This window comes from Numida meleagris, unplaced genomic scaffold (assembly GCF_002078875.1).
Source record: "Numida meleagris isolate 19003 breed g44 Domestic line unplaced genomic scaffold, NumMel1.0 unplaced_Scaffold165, whole genome shotgun sequence".
NCBI classification, from domain to species: domain Eukaryota; kingdom Metazoa; phylum Chordata; class Aves; order Galliformes; family Numididae; genus Numida; species Numida meleagris.
Window position 1 is genome coordinate 90765 of NW_018363448.1, and position 22507 is coordinate 113271.

At 43.1% G+C, this 22507-nt stretch overlaps 1 protein-coding gene across 1 annotated transcript in view; it reads right to left on the reverse strand.

Moving 5' to 3' along the window:
* The window catches only part of LOC110390637 (potassium voltage-gated channel subfamily A member 1-like), a 42105-nt gene that overhangs the window by 5011 nt on the left and 14587 nt on the right, over positions 1 to 22507 (reverse strand). The window contains 4 exon segments of the mRNA XM_021382018.1: positions 162 to 310; positions 313 to 432; positions 1154 to 1237; positions 1357 to 1486. Coding sequence (XP_021237693.1) covers positions 162 to 310; positions 313 to 432; positions 1154 to 1237; positions 1357 to 1486 — 483 coding nt within the window.

A 22507-nucleotide genomic window follows, 5' to 3' on the forward strand; every position in this document is an offset into this window, starting at 1 on the left:
AGAGGAGAGGAGAGGAGAGGAGAGGAGAGGAGAGGAGAGGAGAGGAAAGTGCAAGGGCAGTTCAGTGGAGGACGGTGGGAGGCAGGGTGTGGAGGTAGACTCAGAGTCTGCAGGATGAGTGGGAATGGAGAAGCTTGAGGAAGGACTGGAAGAGAAGCCTAAAGGCTGGAAATATCCACAAGGGGAAAGAAGAGGTGGGATGCGGGAGGTGGCATAAGGAATGAAGGGACAATAAAGAAAGAGAGAAGTAATACCTTTGGGGAGTGAGGGCAGAGGGCAGGTAAGGCGAGGGGTCCTGTTCCCCCAGGCCAGGAGGCTGAAGGTGTCTGGGGTGCACCTCCTGGCTGGGGTCCCCTCCCCAGCTGTCTCCTTTCGCCTTTAACTCGATCCGGCCACTTTTCTTGCCGACTCGATCATCACTGTAGGTGCTGTCTTGAAGTTACCACACACACACACACACACACACACACACACAAATAAATAAATAAATCACAGGGTGGCTGGGAAGCAAGTCCTTGCAATGCCAACTCAGCAAATTTCCATTGTCTGCTCCACTTCCCCCCCCCCCACTGCCCCAGTCCTCTCGTGCACTGGGGAAGAAGAGATTGAGATACTCAGTGCTCAAAGACATAAAGCTCTGCACTTGCAGAGTGGAGGCTGCTAGGAAGGAGAGAAGCATCATAAATCAACCCTCAAGCCCCACCACACATACACACTCCACTGCAATGGATTAGCCTTCACATCAGCAAGAATGTCCTGCACTGCCCACTATGGCAGCACATGAGGAGCCTTACACGTTCCTGCACAACCCTGGATGCACAACAGCGCCTCCAGGACAGGAAGGGGTCAGTACGAACCTGCAGCCTTATTGTGCCCCGAGTGCTTCCATGGAGGGCTTACCATGCAGCTTCACTGGAATCAGCTCCTGCTGTAAGTTTCCTGACCACCATGCACCCCACTTTGCAGCTGAGCACTGACAACGTCATCACACCGACCGAAGCGATATGGGGAGAAGGAGTTGAAGCATCTCCCCTCTGCTTTGCAGCAGATAAATGCAACTGAGATGGAGACATGGGAAGGAATTTTGACATCCCAGACCCAAACTGTCAAAATAGGGTCCAACAGCTGGGAGACAAAGGGGGATTTTCCTTACCTGCTCTGTGGGAGATGCGCTGGTTAGGAGTAGGAGCCAGTGCCAGAATGCGACAAGCCGTCTTGCAGCACCATCCAAAAAAATCTGAGCAAAACAAAAAGCGCAGTGGCAAACTCAACCCTCCTCCTGCTCCTCTTGCACCCCTCTTAATAATATAGTGATCGCTTTACAGGACTGCCTGCGAGACACTTAAATATTCATACACTTAGGCTCACAAGGGCGAGTGATTTCAGTAGTTTCTGCCGAAAACCGCAGTGGGGGAGTCAGGGGGTGGAAGAGCGTGCCAAGAGTCTTTTTCCGAAGGCTTGAATTAATAAATAAAAGGAGGGTGTCCTAAGTATCTGCTGTTTCTCCTGCTCTCTTCCTTTAAGACATCTGGAGAAGGAGCCTGGCGCTGGGCAGCGTCGGCTGGAGAGACGTGAGAGAGCCGCAGTCCCGCAACCGCATCTCCGGAGTGGCTCTTGGCTCGTCCCAACGGTAGCAGCAGCAGGAGGCAGGAGATGGACGCATGTGGCAGGAGCGAATGGACTGCTGAATACGTAAGAGAGAGAAGCAAACTCGAGCCATGTCTTGACGCTGCAGTATCAGCAGAAACCTGAGAGCTGTTTGGTGCAGCTCTGGCAGCAGGCGGGCGGCAGTTGCAGAGAGGGGGGCGGGCACGCTGTCTGCCGCGCCGCACTCCCCCTGTTCGCGCGCTGTCCTCCACCGCGAGCGAGGCTCTTGCCGCCGCGGTACACTGAGCGCCGCGCCCCCGACGCAATGCGGGCGGTAGTCTCAGCCTCATGGGCCCAGCCGTTGCGCCCCGGACAGGCTGGCGGGGTGCGGCGGGGCAGCGAGTCAGGGAAGGGGGTAAGCAAGCGGGCAGGCTCCACTAGGTTTGGAGCATCATTGCCCCAAAGAAGAAAAGAAAGGCTGGAAATTCAGGCGGCCCATGCAGTTGCACGTATCACCCTCCTCCGCCGGGCCGGGCGGCGGGGACCGAAGGAAGTGGGCAGCGGCCGCTTTTCCTCGTTGGCCAATCTCGGCACCCGCAGAGGAGTAGCGGGATCGGTTCAGGGCTCTGCACATACCGCATGGAGCCGTTCTGCAGCCACGGCGGGCGGCGGCTGCCCCTGAAGCGCCCTGCACTCCCCTGCTGCAGGGCCTACTGGACTCGGACCACGGCTCAGGCTGGGGTTATTACTGGATTATTCTGCCAGAATCAGCCGGCGTTCTCGAGCCGTCTGCCTGGGAATGGGGAAGGAAGAGTTAATCAGCAGGCAGAGTATTAGAGGGAAATTGCCCTTTTATGCTGCTTTATCCCACTGAATTCATTTAATTGATGAATCACATAACTGTGAGAGGGAGAAGACCTGTTATGTCATCAGCTTCCCTCCTCTGCCAGTGCAGGATTGTTCTTTACAGTATATGATCATATCCATTATATAAAAATTATATAAAAAGTGAGCCTACTGCTCACTTTGACAAAGCAGGAGTGATGATTAAAAACAACCTTGGCCCATCTAATCTAAAGCATTCTGGAGCTAAGTAACATCAAGTCAATGTTTAACAGCCCTTGTCTCACTAGGTTTTCTCATTACCTTCACTAAAGATTACCACCTTGACAGTGTAGAAATAGTTAACCACCTGACCTCACAGATGGTTTCTGTCTCCTCTTCCTCTTATTTATCCCTGCACTTTGTTTTGTTTGGCAGGGAAGGGGTCAATGCTTCTAGAGCACAAACTGTTGTAAAATCCTCTTGCTGTAGCTGTAATAACAGCTATTCTGCATACTGCATTTACCGACCCTGGTAGAAACAAAAGTGCAAAGGGACAGATTGCCTGGCTAGCCTGGTATATGTGCAGTCACTGTTTTTCTGCCTGCTTATTTCATTGCTCAGCATCAGCACCCAGCCTTGGACTCAGCAGCACTAGACCATGCACAAACCACCATCCCACTTCCTACTCCCTGCCCACACCCCGCAAAAAAAAGTTTTCCCTTAGCCTGAGCTAACCAAGCTGCTTTTCAGCCTTTCAAGAAACTCAGCTACAGCCTTTGACTCAACATTCTCTTATGGCAGTGAATTCCATGCCTGGATGACACACTGCACAGACCTAACTGCAAAATATTCAGAGCTCTGTATTCAGTTCTTTGCAGAAATAGCTTTGTGAGCTAGCACTCACCCACCTCTGATGCAGTGCTATATTCTCCTGTACTAATTTAAAGACAGATATGTATGCTCACAAGTGTGATGAAAATGCAGATCTGACAATCAGAGGGCTGAGTTCAAGGTGCTGTTCTGCTCTGGGCTTCCTGCATGACTACAGGAGAGTTTGTCCATTCTGCTTTTATATCTGAAAAACAGGACTAAAAGCACTTCCTTTGCTTGTCACAACTGCCTAGGCTGTTCATTCCTGAGGGCTTGCTTAGCATGGCAAAGCCCAAAACTTCACTGGAAGCTATGAGTAAACCACTAGAAAACAAAAAGGAAACTATCGAAAACTTGAAGTAGGCAGTAGGCAATTTTTCAAAAACATTCAGAGCAGCTGCATTTTAGAATCCTGCTAGACGCCTTTCTGTTTCTGTAGGTGCCAAAAAAACAGTTGCTCTTCCTTCCCTTATCTCTTACTGGCAGCCCAGCTTTGTGTGGTGTTAGATCTGGAGGTACAGTGCATCACACCTCTCCTACAGACACTCGCAGAAATGCTTCCACTCGAATTCCTCCATTCAGCCTGGTTTGGCAGTGTGGATGAGCAGAAGCAGATGGGGGAAGCAGCAGGTGTTCTGAGTTGTGCAGGTTGAAGAACCTCACTGCTGTCTTTGATGGCTGCTGAAGTAAGTTTTCATAGGCAACCAGAACTGGTAGGCTCACATGTCAAAGATGAGTTGGCATGGCACAAGCCAGACCTTTTCTGCAATTAGTAAATTCTTGCCCTGTAGAGAAAGCTGAAAACTTCCTTGTTTTGGTCTGGCAAGTGTAAGATTTTCCCTAATGAGAAAGAACAGATTTATATTTTCATTTTTATTTTGAGAGAGGAGAGAAAGTAGAATTGTTGATCAAAACTCTTATTATACTGTAAGAATTAAAGAAAATTTGTATTGAATGAAATGGAAATGTGGAAGATGAATTAAAAAAAAAACCATTGATTTTATGCAGTTTTAAAATAGGCTTTAAATATTGCCACTAGGTAACCTGTTTTTACACAGGACGTAAGATGAGATGGGATTGTGTTGTTGTGAATGATTGGAACCTGCCCTCATTCCCATGTGCCATTTTGCTACTAAAATCATCCTGTTAAAAAAGACAGCACCTTGTTGCTTTTTTTCCTGCATCGGTGTACCAGATATGGGCAAAATGTGACAGTGAAAGAGTGACTGGGCAAGGGAGAGTGGAAAGCATGCTGTGTTAGGGGAGGGTTGAGCCTCTAAAGCATCTGCATAATCAGAAAAAAATGAAAGGACAAAACGCTAATCCACCCCACACATACTACATAAAACATCAAAATCTTGTGTGCATGTTCCTATTGGAAGAACATACTTCTGTGTGAACTGTAATTAAAATCCTTAGCAACAACATTTTCACAACTTTAATATCATTTCCGCCTTTGATCCTTTTCCTGTTCTTACATTTTCTTTCCCAGGGTTTTGTCCAACTGCCTGCATCCTACTGAGAGAAACTCCTACTCAAGCAGTTTGCAGTGTCCTGTGAAATTAAGAGAGTATTTTACTTAGACCTGTACACCAAGTGTTTAAAATAGGTTTTGTTTCCCATTTTTCACACCAAGAACAAGACTTGAAGAGGAAGTCCTGAATGATGTTGCAACTGTTTCTTCTTTCTGTGATGAAACTAGTGGATAAGCACACTCACATGTTTAATATACATGACTTCTTTCCCAGCAGTATCCATTTTTGCCTTCCTGTATTTGAATCAATTCTTATGAGACCTTATACAAACACTGGAGCAAGAACACCATTCATGACTGCTGCTGGATATAAAGATGAAAGAATTAATCTTCCCATTTCACTCTGGAGATGAACATCACACAAAATGCTGTTGGAGGAGGAGCGTTATACTTGAGCAAGGCAGAAACACAAGAACAAGTACATTCCTGTAAGATAAAAAAAGCAGTTGTGGCAACGAGTGCTTGTAATACCCCACCAAGAAGTCAGCTTTGGCAACACTGAGATTTCTCATTTGTGAGATCATTTGCAGGGTATGATTTCAGCATATAAGAAAGATATTTTAGCAAAGCGAACATGAATCTAAAGAAAGGCTCTCTCAAATAACATTTCTACTTCAACTACCCAGTAATTAATAGATAGTGGTGGTCATTAGGGCCTTATATAATATACTGTTGCTGGTAAAATATTTTAAATAGCTGTCACTGTGTATTTTAAGGAGACTGAATCTACTTCAAAAGCTATGAACCTGACCTGCAAGGTACCAAAACATGAAACTCCACTGGCACTCTCAGTGTCACAGAGGTGAAACTGTAAAGGATAGATATCAGGAGCAGAGGATAAATCGATAACACGGGAAAAATATTAGGTATCTGCACAAAATGAGAAACTGCACTGCTGTCAAAAAATGTGCAGGACTGGAGAGAAGTCAACAGTCATTAGCAGTAAAAGAAATCAGGCTCGATTTGATGTATCAAATTCAAAAGTACTCAATGTTTCTCATAAGTTGAGACAGGATCTTGAACCAGAGCCATGATCACCTTTCTCACACCTAAGTGGTACCACAGGTTGTGAATGATCATGACTGCAGCATTCCCAGCAGAAACTGAAATGCTCAGTGGAGCGACTCCCAGTCACCACAAAGTTGGCTGATTACGCTTGTACAGAAAATCAAAGCGTTGATGAGGAGAGTCCCAAATCATGATTTCAGCCTGCAGCTGGCCCCAAGGACATAACAGAATCATAGGATCACAGAATTGTAGGGGTTGGAAAGGACTTCTGGAGATCATCTACTCCAACCCCCTGCTAAAGCAGGTTCCCTAGAGTGGGTTGCACAAGAAAGTATCAAGATGAATATTTCCAAAGAAGGAGACTCCACAATCTCTCTGAGCAGCTTGTTCTAGTGCTTTGTCACCCTCACAGTAAATAAATTATTCCTCATGTTCAGATGTAACTTTCTGTGTTCTAGTTTGTGCCATTGCCTTGTCCTGTTGCTAAACAGTACTGAAAAGAGCCTGGCCCCATCCACTTGACTCTCACCCTTTAGATATTTATAAGCATTGATAAGATTCCTCTACTCAGTCGCTTCCAGGTCCAAGAGAGTTGGTTGACATTCAAGCACAACTTCTTCCAACCTCAAGATCAATGCATCCCTAAGAGTAAGATATCAGGCAAAGGTGGCACAAGACTTGCAACAGCGAGCAAGGAGCTCATGGAAAATCTCAAATGGAAGAAAAATGTCTACAAAATGTGGTGAAAGGGCCTGGCCAGTTGGGAGGAATATAGGAATGTTGTCAGGACATACAGGGATGCAATGAGGAAGGCTAAGACCCACTTGGAATTAAATCTAGTGAGGGAGGTCAACGACAACAAGAAAGGCTTCTTGTAAGTATGTCAGTAGCAGAGGGAAGGCTAGAGGAAATGTGAGTATGCTGCTGAATGAGGAGGGATGCCCTGGTAACAAAGTATACTGAGAAGGTGGAATTACTGAATGTCTTCTTTGTTTCAGTCTTTATTGCCAAGACTGCCACTCAGGGATCCCAGACCCTGGAGATAAGAGAGAGAGTCAAATGTCACAGAGAACAGGAGAGGTGCCTGAGGACTGGAGGAAAGCCAGTGTCACTCCAGTCTTCAAAAGGGGCAAGAAGGATGATCTGGCAACTGAGCCAGTCAGCCTCACCTCCATCCCAGGGAAGGGGATGGAGGAGTTTATTCTGGATGTAATCTCCAAGGAATTGGAAGAAAAGACAGCTGTCAGTAGTAGTCAGCATGGATTCAGCAGGGGAGAATCATGCTTGAACAATTTGGTAGCCTCCTTTGATGTTATAACTGGCTAGTTAGGTGAGGGGAGAGCAGTCGGTGTAGTGTACCTTGACTTCAGCAAGACTTTTGACACTGTCTCCATAACATCCTCATGGGTAAGCTTAGGAAGTGTGGGATGGATGAGTAAAGAGTGAGGTGAACTGAGAACTGGCTGACAGGCAGAGCTCAGAGGGTTGCGATCAGTGGAGCAGAATCTAGTTATAGACTTGTAACTAGTGTTATTCCACAGGGGTCAGTGCTGGGTCCAGTCTTGTTCAACATCAATGACCTGTATGAAGGGATGGAGTTCACCTTCAGCAAGTTTGCTGATGATACAAAGCTGGGAGGAGTGGCTGACTCAGCAAAAGGCTGTGCTGCCATTCAACAAGACCTGGACATACTGGAGAGTTGGGCAGAGAGGAACCTGATGAGATTCAACAAGAGCAAGTGTAGTCTTGCACCTGGAGAGTAATAACCATAAACATCAATAAAGGTTAGGGGCTGACTTGCTGGACAGGAGCTCTTCAGAGAAGAATCTAGATGTGCTGGTGGGCTGTGAACCAGCAGTCTGCCCTGGTGGCCAAGAAGGCCAATGGTATCCTGGGGTGCACTGAAAAGAGCATGGCCAGTAGGTTGAGGGAGGTGATCCTCTCGCTCTACTCTGCCTTGGTGAGGCCACATCTGGAATACTCTGTCCAGTTCTGAGTTCCTCAGTTCAAAAAAGACAGGAATTTCCTAGGAAGAGTCCAGTGGAGGGTGACAAGGATGACCAGGAGCCTGGAGCATCTCCCATACAAGGAAAGGCTGAGAGACCTGGGATTGTTTAGCCTGGAGAAGACTGAGAAGGGGTCTTATAAATATCTTATAAATAATTAACTATCTTATAAATAATTTTAAATATCTAAATGGCAGGTGTAAAGAGGATGGGGCCAGGCTCTTTTCAGCAGTGTCCAGCAGCAGAACAAGGCAATGGGTACAAACTAGAACACAGACAGTTGCATCTAAACATGAGGAAAAACTTCTTTACTGTGAGAGTGACAGAGCACTAGAACAAGCTGCTCAGAGAGATTGTGGAATCTCCTTCTCTGGAGATATTCAAAACCCATCTGGATACTTTCATGTGCAACCCACTCTAGGGAACCTGCTTTACAGAGGGTTGGACTAAGCGACCTCCAGAAGTCCCTTCCAACCCCTACGATTCTGTGATACTGTGAAATACCCAGAGCAACAAGTAGTGAAGGATTTCTTTGGTTTTATATAGAAGGTAAACTACTAGATTCTTGTTTATCCTCCTACCTCTCAAGACACCAGAACTGTCCAAACAGTTAACACATAGAGACACCATTTGGCATCAGGCAGAGCACTATAAGATAGGGTAAAGGCAATCCAGTGCAGGAATCCAGTCCCAAAAAATTGCTATAAACCCCTGGAACGGATAGAAGCACAGAAAGCTTGGAGCCACAATGTCTTGAGCACTTACTGGTGGAGTTCTGACACAACCAGGACAGAGTCAGATAAACAAGGAGCTGCTGCCCCTGCGCAGGCGGTGACGGTGAAGCAATTGTGTTGTGTCAGTGCTGGGCACAGCATAAAGATGCAATATGAGTTCCAGAAAAAAATATATATATAAATAAATAAATAAAAAGCAACAGAAAAACAAACATGCAGAAGAAGTGCTGAACACGCTTGAAAACAGTCTCGATTGGATGATAAAAGCATTAAGACAGTTTGCACTTAGATTGTGGTTGTATTGAAAGGAGGAAGGACCACAGGCAGTGCTCATCCTGTTACTAGGCAAAGGATTGAGTGTTGTGTATGTGTGCACATGTGCAAGATGGGATTTTATTTAAAGCAGGACAAGCAGTAATCCCTGCAGATACAAGAGCTGACATCAGGAAATGAGTAACTGCATGCCTACAGATAGAGGATGCTTTATTTGAGCAGGAATATTTTCACTAACCAGACATCAGTGAGCAACAAAGTGCATGTATGACCCAGCCTGGCATGTGTTCAGAATACGCTGATCAGTAATGATCTTTCTGCCACTCCAAAATACCTTTGGAGATGATCATGTTCAAGCACAGTCTGCTTTCTGAAAGGTGACTTTGGTAGGAGTTTTGGCAAGAGCCTGTCAGGAACCTTCCCACAGTATGACATGCTTAACATTCTCTGCTCGGATATGACTCGTAGCACACTGCAGAAAAATTTATGTGATTCACCACTTAACAAGGCAGATTTGGGCACCAGATGTCTTGTCGTGAGTATCACAAATGAAGCCGTGAGTATCACAAATGATAAACAGTGAGAGCAAACAAAGTTGCTCTCACATAGCAAACTGGCTCCTCACCTAGCAACACTGGACCACTGCAGTAATTTTTCCTTAAGATCTGATGGCAAGCAAGGAATACACAGACTAAAGAAAAAGGTATGGAGGGGGTTGAGTTGAAGACTCAGAAATGGTTTATCTAAAGAAGCCACTCACAGAAAAAGGAAAAAAAAGAGCCAGTCATTTGAGGCTGCTGCTCAGTATGAAACACATTGGAAAATAGATAGCAAGTAGCAGCAGATGTGGTGGCCAAAGAAAAGCAGCTGCAATCTGGCAGGGATCATAGGTAATAACTGCAGTAACAGAAGAGCAGTAAAGGAAAACTGAATACAGCTGCAGAGCTGGGGAAACAACCTGACACAGCCTGAACAAAGACCAAAGAAGTGAGGGAGCTTGCAGAAGATAGCAGTACTAGGCTCATTGTGTAGCATGGCACATGAACAAAAAGTGGAAAATAAAAGTCTGGGGGAATCAAAAGCCCTGCTTCATTTCCCTTGGGAGTATTCAGGGTTTCCATCCTCAGCTCTAAGTCTACAGAAAGTTGAAAGAACCACACAGCAGCATAAAATTTTTAGAATTCCTGTTCAAGTGCCCATTGCCATGACATGGAAACGATTCCTGCTACTGTTGTCCTTTTGTAATAAACCCTCCCAGTGCAGGTTGCTTTGTAGAGCTGTTTTGGCAGCATGGCTTCCTCTTGCATTACTGTCACCATGAAGGAGAGGCTAAAATGGCTAGCAGGGTGAGTTTCAAGCCTGAACTTATCTTATAGCTTCAGTTTAAAGTTGAATGTCCCCTTTCAAAAGTAAGATGTTTTCTTTTTCTAAGTGTTTGCTGACCTACCTGGCCAGAATGTATGCTGGAGAGAAAGCTGAAGTGAAGCAAAAGCAATTATTTATACAAAAATAAGGAACTTGAATATGTGAACATACTGGCACTTATTTTGTATTAAATTGAAAGACCCAGATGCTTTGAAGCTTGTCCTCAGGTGACAGCATGCATTTCAAAATAATCCTAAGTCTTACAAAAAATGAAGGCAACCAGGGGCCTCTCAGTCTATCAGCATCCAGCCTTTTGATGTGCCTCGCTTCTCTTCTTGTCCTGTTTTCTCATTCTTGCTTTCTTGTGTCTTGTCCCACCTATATCTGGGCCAGGGCCTATTTTTCATTCCAGATGTTTGTTACCTATTCCTTTCCTGCAGAAATGAAGTCTCCCATATCCTGTATGGTCTATGGCAGAAGGGAATGCTCCACTTTCTGTTGGGGTCATTTTTAAATTATTTTTCGTATCCTAACAGTTTAGATCTGAGCAGTTCCTTCTATGATTTATTTTCCCTTGAAGCCCCAAAATCAAGTCTCATTATGCTTAAAATGCCTCTCAGAGCTTATTGAGCACATTGTAATAGGGCTGCTACACTTCAAACAAATCTTTCCCTCCATACATGGCAACTTGCTAATTTATTTACAAGCTGCTCACCTTTGGAATTTCTGAAACTTTTGCACCATGTCTGACATTTCAACCCTTTGTGCATTATGTAGAAGATGAGAAAGGACATTCATCTACATTATCACCTCTCTGTATCCATGGCCTCAAAGCAATAGTCCATGACTTAGTTTTCAACACGGTACAGCAGTATTTTCTGACTTCTATAGCCTCAGTACTGATCCCAGGATCATGATCTCATTGTACTATGTGATGGAGAAACACATCAGCAGTGTGTGACATGCCATGAAGAGCCTTTCAACAAAGTGCAGAGAGTAGTAAGATGTATAGCAAGTAGTAAGATGTAGCAAGATGTATATTGCAAAACAGAATAGCACAGTGCAAAATATCTTGCCAGCAGCTACTTTAAAATGTTCTTCCAGTAACAATCTATTATTATCTAAGACAAAGACATGGGCTAGGATTCTCCAAATCTGAGACAGGTTACTGAACCTCTGTTCTTACTGAATGTCTTCTTTTTCCTACAGGCCGAGATGTATTTTGGAATAGGTAATCTGATGGCCAAAGCCCATTCCCCAACACAGGACTGCAGCAACATAACCATGGGTAAACACCTCAGCCACTGTGATAAATGGCAGGACCCAACAAACACACTTGTAGGATGCTAGATATCTGCCTGGACCCTGGAAGCGACCCAGTAACTGAGCTAGCAGACATAAATTTTGGAGGGGCACGCTCCTTGTTTCACTCCCAGGACACTACCTTTATTCTGATTCAGACCCTGTCATCCTGCCACAACTTTTTATTTCTCTTATCCTCATTGATAAAGCAGTCCATGCTTCTGTCCTCATACATTAATGCCTTGCCTAGGGAGCCGTCCATAAGCCAGGTGAAACAAAAGGCACCCAGCCTAGCTGCAGAAACAGAATCTGTGTCTCATCTTGGCCCCCTAAATCATTGCAAATCCATCTTTTTTTTCTGCTGTCAGTAAATACCAATTCTTTTTACTCGTTTGTTTATAGCTTGACAGAATTCATAAACTACTGTTTATATATATGTGGACAGATTTCAGATTTCCTTACAAGAATTGTACCTAGCCCTGTATGAGGTTGTGATGTTGTACAACATCTTATCTGTAGCACTATGTCTATGTTGGATTGCACTGTGGGAAAAGGAGCAGAGATTTAAAAATGCATTGAATATAGCAATTGAAGGTAGAGGGTAGCATAGAAAAAAAATGTAAAAGATGAAGTGTTTTATCTTAAAACTTTTTAAATTGATCACAGATATTTATTAAATTTTTCACAAATTATGGGTTGTTTTAGATCATTCACAGCTATAAATTTTTAGAATAAACTTTATGTAAAAATAAAACAACACTTGCAACTACACATATCTCATTGTGTTGCTACCAGCTGGAAAATCAATGTGTGGAACAGATCTCTGACCTTTCTTCTGCCAAATTAGAGGAAATAATCAACTGAGGGAAATAAAAAGGAAGTGGTAAAAGGCAACGGGGGGGAAAAAATCAAATTCACTTCTGAAAACGTGTACTTTACCAACTAATCCATAAAGGACAAAAGTCAGATTTTTAGCCAACCAGACGAAGAGGCTGTGAATTACCACTTGGAGTATAACATTAATCAGAATACTGTTATGAATTATTACAATAGCAGCTGGAGGGCCCACCTGGGTATGGAATTGTGCTTTGCCAAAATGCTGTGCTGGCAGACAAGCCTGTTCTTTTTTGCTGGCCAGAGGAACAACAAAGACATGCAGTGACATTAACACCACATAAATACAGAACAATCAAAGGAGCCATTTTGCATAATGTGAAAGTCACCACTGTATTGAGGACAAGCAAAAGTCATATGCTCTTCTAAAGTCCTACTTAATCCCCGCTTTGAGGATTTAAAGGATGTTCAAGTGATTCATAAGCCCTGCACATGTTCTCTGCACAAGAATGATTTTTACCCCCCATAAAGTCAGCTGAGCCATGGAAATTTTCTGCAATGGATCTCATCAATGGAATAATACTGCTATTTTTTCACAAAGATCTGGCTGATGTTCTGACAGACACAGCTGTATATTTAATAATCAACACTCATGATTTATGGTGTGCACAGATACTCCAGAGGATCTGAAAGTAATGTATGTATGTCTCTTGTGGGCATTGTTACATATTTGGCTGCGCAAATAAGTCAAGGAGGAGCTTTTACTAAAGCATCAGACACTGACCAGGGATAAAGGCAGGAGGCATCTTCTGACAGATCATTGATCAGATCCAGCATTGCAGAGTCTCTGTTTCCCACAAAAAAAAAAAAAAAAAAAGGGAAAGATACTTGTTTGCAGAGAATATTGCTACCAAGGAAATGGGACAAAATCAGTTAAGACAGCGCCTAAATATTACTGCTTTTGAAGGTAACAACCAAATTGTGAAATATGTCTTCAGATAACTTTTGCAGACACTATGTAAATTTATTTTGCTTGAGCTTCTGGTTTATGCATTATTAGTTATCTGTTATTGTTCTTCTTCATAATTTTTCATGCCCCTTGCAATGATTCCTACATCCATCACCACAAAGTTTTGCAGTGTCCAGTGGAAAGGAGATGATTTGGATCTATAATTCTGTCAAATGGCACTCCTCAGGATATTGTAAGCCTGTAAAGGTGAATTTATGCTTCTAGCTTTTAATTGTCTTTGTATCTGAGCCCCTTTGATGCTCACAAATTTTTCAATAAAAGGAAATAAGCATACAACCCCACTACTTGCTAAGGCCATGAGCTCTCAAAGTTTCCTTATAGGAGACTGATAGCTTCATTTCTCCTTTCTCAAAAGTAAAAGGAAAATACCTGAGGAAAGTACTCCTGGCTTGAAAATTGCATTCTTATTTTGGTAACAGCTTAACAGATAGGGCAACAGAGATTCAAACACATTGAGACATGCAGAGAAAATCTTGTTATTGAATATCGGAGACTGAGAAATCTTCTCTTCATCCAGAGAATGCATTCAAAAGTGGATGGAGGAGTTCAAGTTCACGGAGTCACTACTCTTCTATGTCAAATTGTTTGGTCTTTGAAGATATGAAAGAAAGGTAATGTAGCTGACAGCATGAAGTGTTAGATGCTGAAACCTAAAATGTTCACACTTCTAAACATCAACAGCAGTGTTTTTTTTGATCCACACACTTTCCCTTTCTTTCTCATCTTTCATCTTGACTTTTCTATGTAGACTGCAATCTTTCAGTAGGAAGGATTTACTACAAGTTCATGCCTTATCACACTTGCATGATCCTGATCCTGCACCAGTAGAAGAATACAAAAATCTTCAGCTTGACGCTGCTGAAGCAAAACTGCTGGAAAGCTGAAGAGGGAATAATGTAACTGTTTTTTTGTAATGGAGCATGACCTCTTTCTCTGTCCAAAATTGATCACATGAAAGAGAAATCTCTCCCAGATCGTTTTATGCTACTGTTCTTATTGTGGTGTCCTTTTTTATTACTGGATAGTTCCCTAGCTGCAGCAGAAACTGCTGTCATCCTGTTCCTGCTGAGAGGAAGCAATGCTTCCCCACCAGTATAGATGTTCTTAATGCAATTACTGATCAAAGCGTCCTCCTGTGCCATGAGGCATACTGCATTTTCTCTGGTTATTTAGCAAGAAATTGTACTCCAAAGTTATTCAGTCCCACTGGAACCCTCCTTTCCTTCAAAATCTGTTTTAAGTCTTCTCCCACATTTCACGCTCCAGCTTGCAGTCATCTGCAGCCATGCTGGAACACCCTTTCCTTTTTAGCAGATGGCAGTGTAGTACTACCCACTTCCAAGATGGGCCAGTTCATTTTTCCATCATCTGTATTTTACTATGAAGTAATAGAGGAGAAAAAAAAAAAAAAATGGAACACTTGGCAGGTGGTCTGTGGCAGGAATCTCCTTTTGTGGAGCTCTCAGTTATCTGAGCACATTGATTCAGATAGCTAAGAAATAGGGAAATGAAGAAGCCTAGAAAGCATCTGTCCCTCATGCCAGCTTTTACTGACATGTTTGACATAACCATAAAAATAAACTACAGGATTAGCTAAAATCCCAAGCCTTTACTCTTAAACAACTCTTATTCTCCCATGCTACTGGTAGGGTGACTCTCCAGCTGTGTGGGGAGAGCATGTATAGCTCAACACTATATGTGAATTGAACATTTTCTTGGAGATGTCCAAGTAGATTTGTAACGTTATATACTTGCTCTCTTCCCAACCCTTATGACATCATGTCTCAACAACAGCTTCACTTTTGCTGGATGACTGCACAAAATGCTATAGAATTTAAAACTTTGCTAAAAAAAAAAAAAAAAAAAAAGGCAAATCAACTATTATTTTATGCAAAAACAAAAGCAACATTCAAATTGTGAATCAGATGTCACAACAAGGATTTTATAAGTTATCTACAAATTGCCTAAAACAATAAAACAATCCCTCTAAGGAGAGTGAGAACTACCTTTATTAGTGCCTAAGTCACCTGCAGAAAGACAGAAAGAAGTACAGAAATTTGCAAAGGAATAAATTAGGGCCATTTACCAAATCAGTTTCTCTGTGAGTTAAGAGCACAAATCCACTATACTCAATATGATTTTTAACTCTGCTCCAGACCTACATTATGTTATTTTTTTGTGATGCATCTACCCCTTAGATTTTCACCATTTTTCCAGTTCCTTGAAATGTGGCAATGGCAAACCATCAGACTTTCCAGTTGCTGAGGCAGAGCTGTACCAGCTCAGGTATTCCTATCACACAGACATCTGTAAAATTATTCCACTGAATCCTTGTTTTGACCCTGACTGGTGAACAAAGCAGTCAATGAAGTTGTCACGGTAGCATGTATAGTTCTGTGACACATGTAATTTATGTATCTCTTGATTAAGCTTGTCAAAATGTCATCTGGGGTATTCTGGTATTGTGAGAATGTAATATGTATCAATTGTGATGGAATTTCTGACATTTTTAATAGAAACTGACGTGGTGCTTAGTTTAGCTACATGCCAGGTTAAACTACAACAGTACTTTTGGTGCCTAATATGGGGCTCAAAGCGTGGAGATAACAGGGAACCTGACCTAAACATGTTAAAACAGCATTGTTCTGGGTATTTTGGTAGCTGTTTATCTTTCCTGGTCTTTCAGAGGACCCTTCTATTGTGGAGTTGCTAAGAGCACAGCAGGTACCAATCACTACCACAGCAGTGCACTGGCAGCAATATCACACCAACCAGGACTCCCTGATTCTCATCCGTAAGCTGATTCATCAGCTGGACAGGCAAGGGGAAATCAGCAAGACTTGCTTACCCTTCAATAGTCCCATATGGCCAGTGTAAAAGACCAGTGGAGAGTAGAGACCAACAGTGGATTATCAAGGCCTGAATGAAGTCACACCACTGCTGAGTGCTGCCTTTCTGGACATACTAGAACTTAGTATGAACTGGAGTCAAAGGCAGACAAGTAGTATGCCACAACTGATCTTGCCAATGCATTTTTCTCAATGCCTTTGGCAGCAGAGTGTGGGCCACATTTTGCTTTTATTTGGTAGGGTGTCTAGTACACTTGGAATTAACTGCCCCAAGAGTGGAAACACAACCCTACCATTTGCCACGGGCTGATCCAGACTGCACTGGAACAGGAGAAAACTCCTGAACAACTGCAGTACATTGATGGCACCATCATGTGGGGCAGCATAGCAGAAGCTTTTGAGAAAGGAAAGAAAATAATTCAAATCTTTCTGAAAGCTGTTTTTGCCATAAAAGGGACCTGAACAGGAGATTCAGTTCTCAGGAATAAAATAGCAAGACATCATCAGATCCCTGTGAAAGTGATCAACAAAATAACTATTATATCCCTACCAACTAGCGAACAGGAAACACAAGCTTTCTTAGATGTTGTAGGCTTCTGGAGGATGCACATTCCAGATTACAGTCTGATTGTAAACCCTCTCTATCAAGTGACCCAGAAGAAGAATGATTTTACATGGGGCAACACGTAAACAGCAACAACTTGCCTTTGGACAAATTAAGCAGGAGACATTTCATGCAGTAGCCCGTGGGCCAGTCTGGACAGGACAGCATGTAAAAGATGTGCTCTGCACTGCAGCTGAGGAGAATGGCCTCACCTGAAGCCCCTGGCAGAAAGCAGCAGCGTATAAGTACTCAAAGTCATCTACTAGGGTTCTAAGTCAAAAGTCCAATGGAGAGTGGAGATTAATAGAAGACTACTGTGGCCTGAATGAAATAGCCAGTACTCTACCTCTATACTAATACATGATGTTGGCATATGCCCAGTGGGGGTGGTTACAGCAATGGAAGCAGAACAACTGGCAGCACAAGGGCAAACCTATCTGGGCCACTGAAATGTGGAAAGATATTGCTGCCCAGGTAGAGAACAGGGCTATGAAAGTGCATCGTATACATGCCCACACACCCAGAGTTGGGCCACTGAAGAGCAACAAAAAAAACAGCAGGTGGATCTGGCTGCTAGGATTGAAGTGGCTCAGGTAAATCTGGACTAGCAACTTAAAGGTGAATTGTTTCTAGCTCAGTGTGCCCAAGATACCTCAAATCATCAAGGAAGAGATGCAACATATAGATGGGCTCAGGATTGAGAGGTATACTTGATGATGGACTCCATTGCATAGGTTTTCCATGAATGTGAAACATGCTGTAATTAAGCAAGCCAAGTAGACAAAGCCTCTCAGGTATGGAGGATGATGGCTGAAATATAAATATGGGGATATAAAATCAACCTATCAGGTTGAATGTATTACACTCCCACAAACCCACTGTGCAAGCGTCATGTGCTTAACAATAGTGGAAGCAACCAGCTGGATGTAAATATATCTCATGCCCTGCCCCCTACCCAAAATACTGTCCTGGGCCTTGAAAAGCAAGTCTTGTGGTGACATTGCACCCTAGAAAGAACGGATTCATTTCTGAAACAATCTCATAACCACCTGGGCCAAAGAGCATGACACTGAGTGGGTATATCATATCGCTTGTCAGGCATCAGCCTCTAGAAAAATTGGATGTTACAATGGACAAAAAACTACACAGAGAAACGGGTGCTGGGACATTCAAACTTGGGACACACGTTTAGCAAAAGCCACCTGGTTAGTCAACACTTGGGGATCTGCCAATCAATCTCACCCTGCCCAATCAAACCTCTTACATACTGTAGAAGCGGGTAAAGTCCCTGTATGAAAAAAGTCCCTACATGAAAAATATGCTGAACAAGACAGTATGGGTTATTCCTGCCTCAGGCAAAGGCAAGCCCATCTGTGGGATTGCTTTTGCTCTAGGACCTGCATGCACATTGTGAGTTATGCAGAAGGATGGGAACATCTGTTGTGTACCTAAAGGAGATACAATATTGGATGAGAACAGCTAATAATTTGCATTGTATGACATTAGTTGCTATATAACAGTGCATATTATCACTACTGTGATTGATATATGCCTTATTAATGAGATCACGGAAAGAATCATCCAGATTAAAGAAGAATTAATTATGATGGAACCAGAACTGGTTTCAGCATGCAACAATCCAACATCCCTCCTGCCCTGAAGGACTTTCATGACAAATGGAGCCCAAAATCATGGGCTGAATGAACTCCATGGACAGTTTTGTGGGGTGGCCCCTAGACTATAAGAATGATGTCTCTGTGTGTATATAAAAAAGCAAGAAAGGTTATGATAATTAATGGGGATGTTTGGGAAAGTATGGGATCTAAGCATGATGTAAATGGTAGGGAATAAGGGGTGGATATTGCCCCAGTTTCAGCTGAGACAGAGTAGATTTTTTCTTCATAGCAGCTCATATGATGCTGCGTTTTGTCTTCAGGAGAGAAACAATGTCGATAAGATACAGATGTTTTAGTTGTTGCTGAGCAGTGCTGTACAGAGTCAAGGACACTTCATTTTCTCAGCTTCTCATATTGCCCTGTCAGTGACAAGCACTGGGGGGCCACAAGGTTTTGGGAGAGAACAGAACCAGGACAGCTGACCTAAACTGGCCAAAGAGATATTCCATACCATATAACATCATGCAAAAAAAAAACAACAAAAAAAACAGTGGGGAGTTGGCTGGGAGAGCAGCTGCTGCTTGTTAACTAGCTGGGCATCAGGTGGTGGGTGGTGAGTAATTGCTTGCGCATCCATTGTTTGTACATATATATTATTATCATTAGTATTATCTTCTTTTTCTCTTCCTTTTATTGTCTTGGTATATATTTTTTTTATCTCTGCCCATGAGTTCTGCTGTATTGGTTTTTTTTTTCAGTTCTCTCCCCCATCCCGCTGGGAGGTGAGGGAGTGAACAAATGACTATGTGATGCTAAGCTACCTGCCATCTTAAACCACAACAGTGAAATACACTACAGTAATGTAATCTGCATGTATCCATGGATGAAAAGATCCCATTTACTGGAAAGTTTGCAATTATGACATATTCCTTGAACAACTGGACTAAAATTAGCTGGATTGCAGTGAGAGTGGGGCTGGTCTTTTCTCACTGGTGACAGGACAAGGGGAAATGGCCTCAAGTTGCGCCAGGGGAGGTTTAGTTTGGATATCAGGAAAAACTTCTTTACAGAAAGGGTTGTTAAGCACTGGAACAGGCTCCCCAAGGAGGTGGTTGAGTCACCATCCCTGAATGTGTTTAAAAACTGTTTGGATGTGGTGCTCACGGACATGATTTAGTGGTGGGTTGTTAGAGCAGTGTGGTTTGGTTGCAGTTGGACTTGATGATCTTGAAGGTCCTGTCCAACCTGAGCAATTCTATGATTCTCTGAATACAAGTTTCTTATTTCAGTTTTCAATTTTTCTGTATGAAAAATCAGATGGAGCACTTTTTCTTCCATTGACTTGAGCGGAGTTAAAAATTTTGGCCTGACTGCTGATGTTCCTGCTGCGACTTCTTGTAGAATCATAGAATCACGGAATCATAGAATGGTTTGGGTTGGAAGGTACCTTAACGATCATCCAGTTCCAATCCCCCTACCATTGGCAGGGATACCTCCCATTAGACCAGGTTGCGCAAAGCCCCAACCAACCTGGCCATGAACACTTCCAGGGTTGGGGCATCTACAGCCTTACTGGGCAGTCCACCCAATGCCTCACCACCTCTGAATAAAACAAATTCTTCCTTACATCTAGTATTAATCTTTCCTTTTTTAGTTTAAAAATGTTACCCCTTGTCCCGTCACTACACTCCCTGACAAAGAGTCCTTCTCCTAGTCCCCTTAGGTATTGGGAAGACACTGTAAGTTCTCCTCACTATAAGAGATAATATACACAACTCTCCCAGCCTGTCTTCACAGAAGAGGTGCTCCAGCCCTCTGTGTATCCTGATGTCTCTCCTCTGGACCCAATCCAACAGCTTCATGTCCTTCTTGTGCTGGAGGACCCAGAGCTGAATGTGGTGCTGCTGGTGGGGGTCTCATGAGAGCAGAATAAAGGGGGACAATCATTTCCCTCCCGCAGCTGGCCACCCTTCTTTTGATGAAGCCCAGGTTACAGATGGCTTTTTGGGCTGCAAGAGCACCTTGCCAGCTCATGTTGAGTTTTTCACCCACCAACACCCTGAAGTTCTTCTCCTCAAGGCTGCTCTCAATGTACTCATTACTCTCACTATATTTGTGCTTGAGATTTCACCAACCAGAGTGCAGGACCTTGCACTTGGCCTGTCTGAACTTCATGAGAGTTGTACAGGCCCACCTCAAGCCTGCCAAGGTCCTTCTGGATGGCAACCCCTCCCTCCAGCATGTTGGCTGCACCACACGGCATGCTGTCATCTAAAAACTTGCTGAGGGTGCACTCAGTTCCCCCTGTCCATGTTGCCAACAAAGATGTTAAACAGGTCTGGTTCCAGTACCAACCCCTGAGGGAATACCACTCATCACTGATCTCCACCTGGACATTGAGCTGTTGACCACAACTTTCTGAGTGCAATCATCCAGCCAATTCCTTATCTATTCCTTATCTATATCCTTATCTGTGTGGTCCATTCATCAGATCCATCCTTCTCCTATTTAAGGATAAAAATGTTGTGCAGAATAGTGTCAAACCCACAAGTCCAGGTAGATGACACCAGTTACTCTTCCCTTTTCCTCACCATCCCCCATTGCTCATAGTATTCTGTGATTCACCATAAGGACAGATCAAGGCACACCTTAAACAGTAGCAGCATAGGAGGCACGCAGCAATCCTTATGTCTTGCCTTAGAGAATATCCTACCCCAGCATTCATGGTCCATTCACACTGACCCCTTGGGCTGGCAGCTTTGGACAAGTAGTTTCACTTGTGACTGAAGTGAGGAGGCTGCTGAGGAAACATATCAGAAGAAAACATGCTGATATTACAGATTCACTTCACATCTGTCATGATGGCTGTTTCAGTCCTTCTTCATCACTGCCCAATCAAAATAGTCAGTTGAGAAATGGGAAGCTTTCCCATTAATTTAGAGCCATCAGTCATTTCAGTGCCTTTCAAGAAGCTAGACTCTCATCAGTACGCTCTCCATGAAGTTCTTGTGAATCTACTCGATGTAGATATCCAGGCTCATGATTCAGGGAACCACAGCTGACCTCAATTTTTGGCATCAGCTCCAAGTACCACCTTCCCAAAACACTTAAGTCTTATAAATTTTACTGGTTATCTCCATTTTAGGTCACTTGTAGGAATCAAAAATCCTTTCTCTTATTAATTTTGTTTTGAACATTAACATGAACTTGAAGCCTCTAGAGTATGCATGGAGGCATTCAAGGCCAGGCTGGATGGGGCTATGGGAAGCCTAATCTAGTTGGAGGTGTCCCTGTCCATGGCAGGGAGTTGGAACTGGATGAGCTTTAAGCTCCCTTCTAACCCAGTCGTACTGTGATTCTACTATTTTCTAAGGCCTAAAATGCCTTTCAGCCACACTTCACTCAGCACTTCACTTAATCATTAGACTAACACACCCCAAACCTATAGATTCCTACCATCTTTCCAGGCAAAGCAGTGTAAAAATAGAAACCATCGTCTAATTCACTGAACATAAAGAATTATTTTTATGCATACACCTGAAGAAAATTTAGTCCTAGCAAGTTTGTTCAAATTAAAAGTTGGTCACTCCTGCCTTTCTCTAAGACATTACGCACTGCAAGAAATAAGGCTGCTCAGGCTGCCCAAGACAGAGTAATTTGTACACATGCACCTTAAGTGTCAAAATTAATTTCTAAGTACAGCTGGGACAAAAGCCCCCTACGTTTCTCTAAATGAAAGCTTTCCCTTTCCTATCAGCATAATCAAAATGAAACTTTGACTGTTTCAAAACATCATTTTTTCACTTAAAGATTGACTTAATTTGAAATAGAAAATTAGAGAAAGTTTCTAAAGTTTCACAATGAAGTAACAAAAATTGATTCAGATTGGTGCCATTTTTTTAAATTTTCTTTTTTACTTTTTACTTTTTAAGATAATTTTTGTGCCTTGGTAGACTTTTCTTTTACCTCAGAAGTTTTATAAGCAATCAAGTAACCAAAGAACACAGTGCTCCCTCACTTTTCCTATAGGCACCTATAAAGTAACTTTGCAATTTTCCTGTGAAACTACT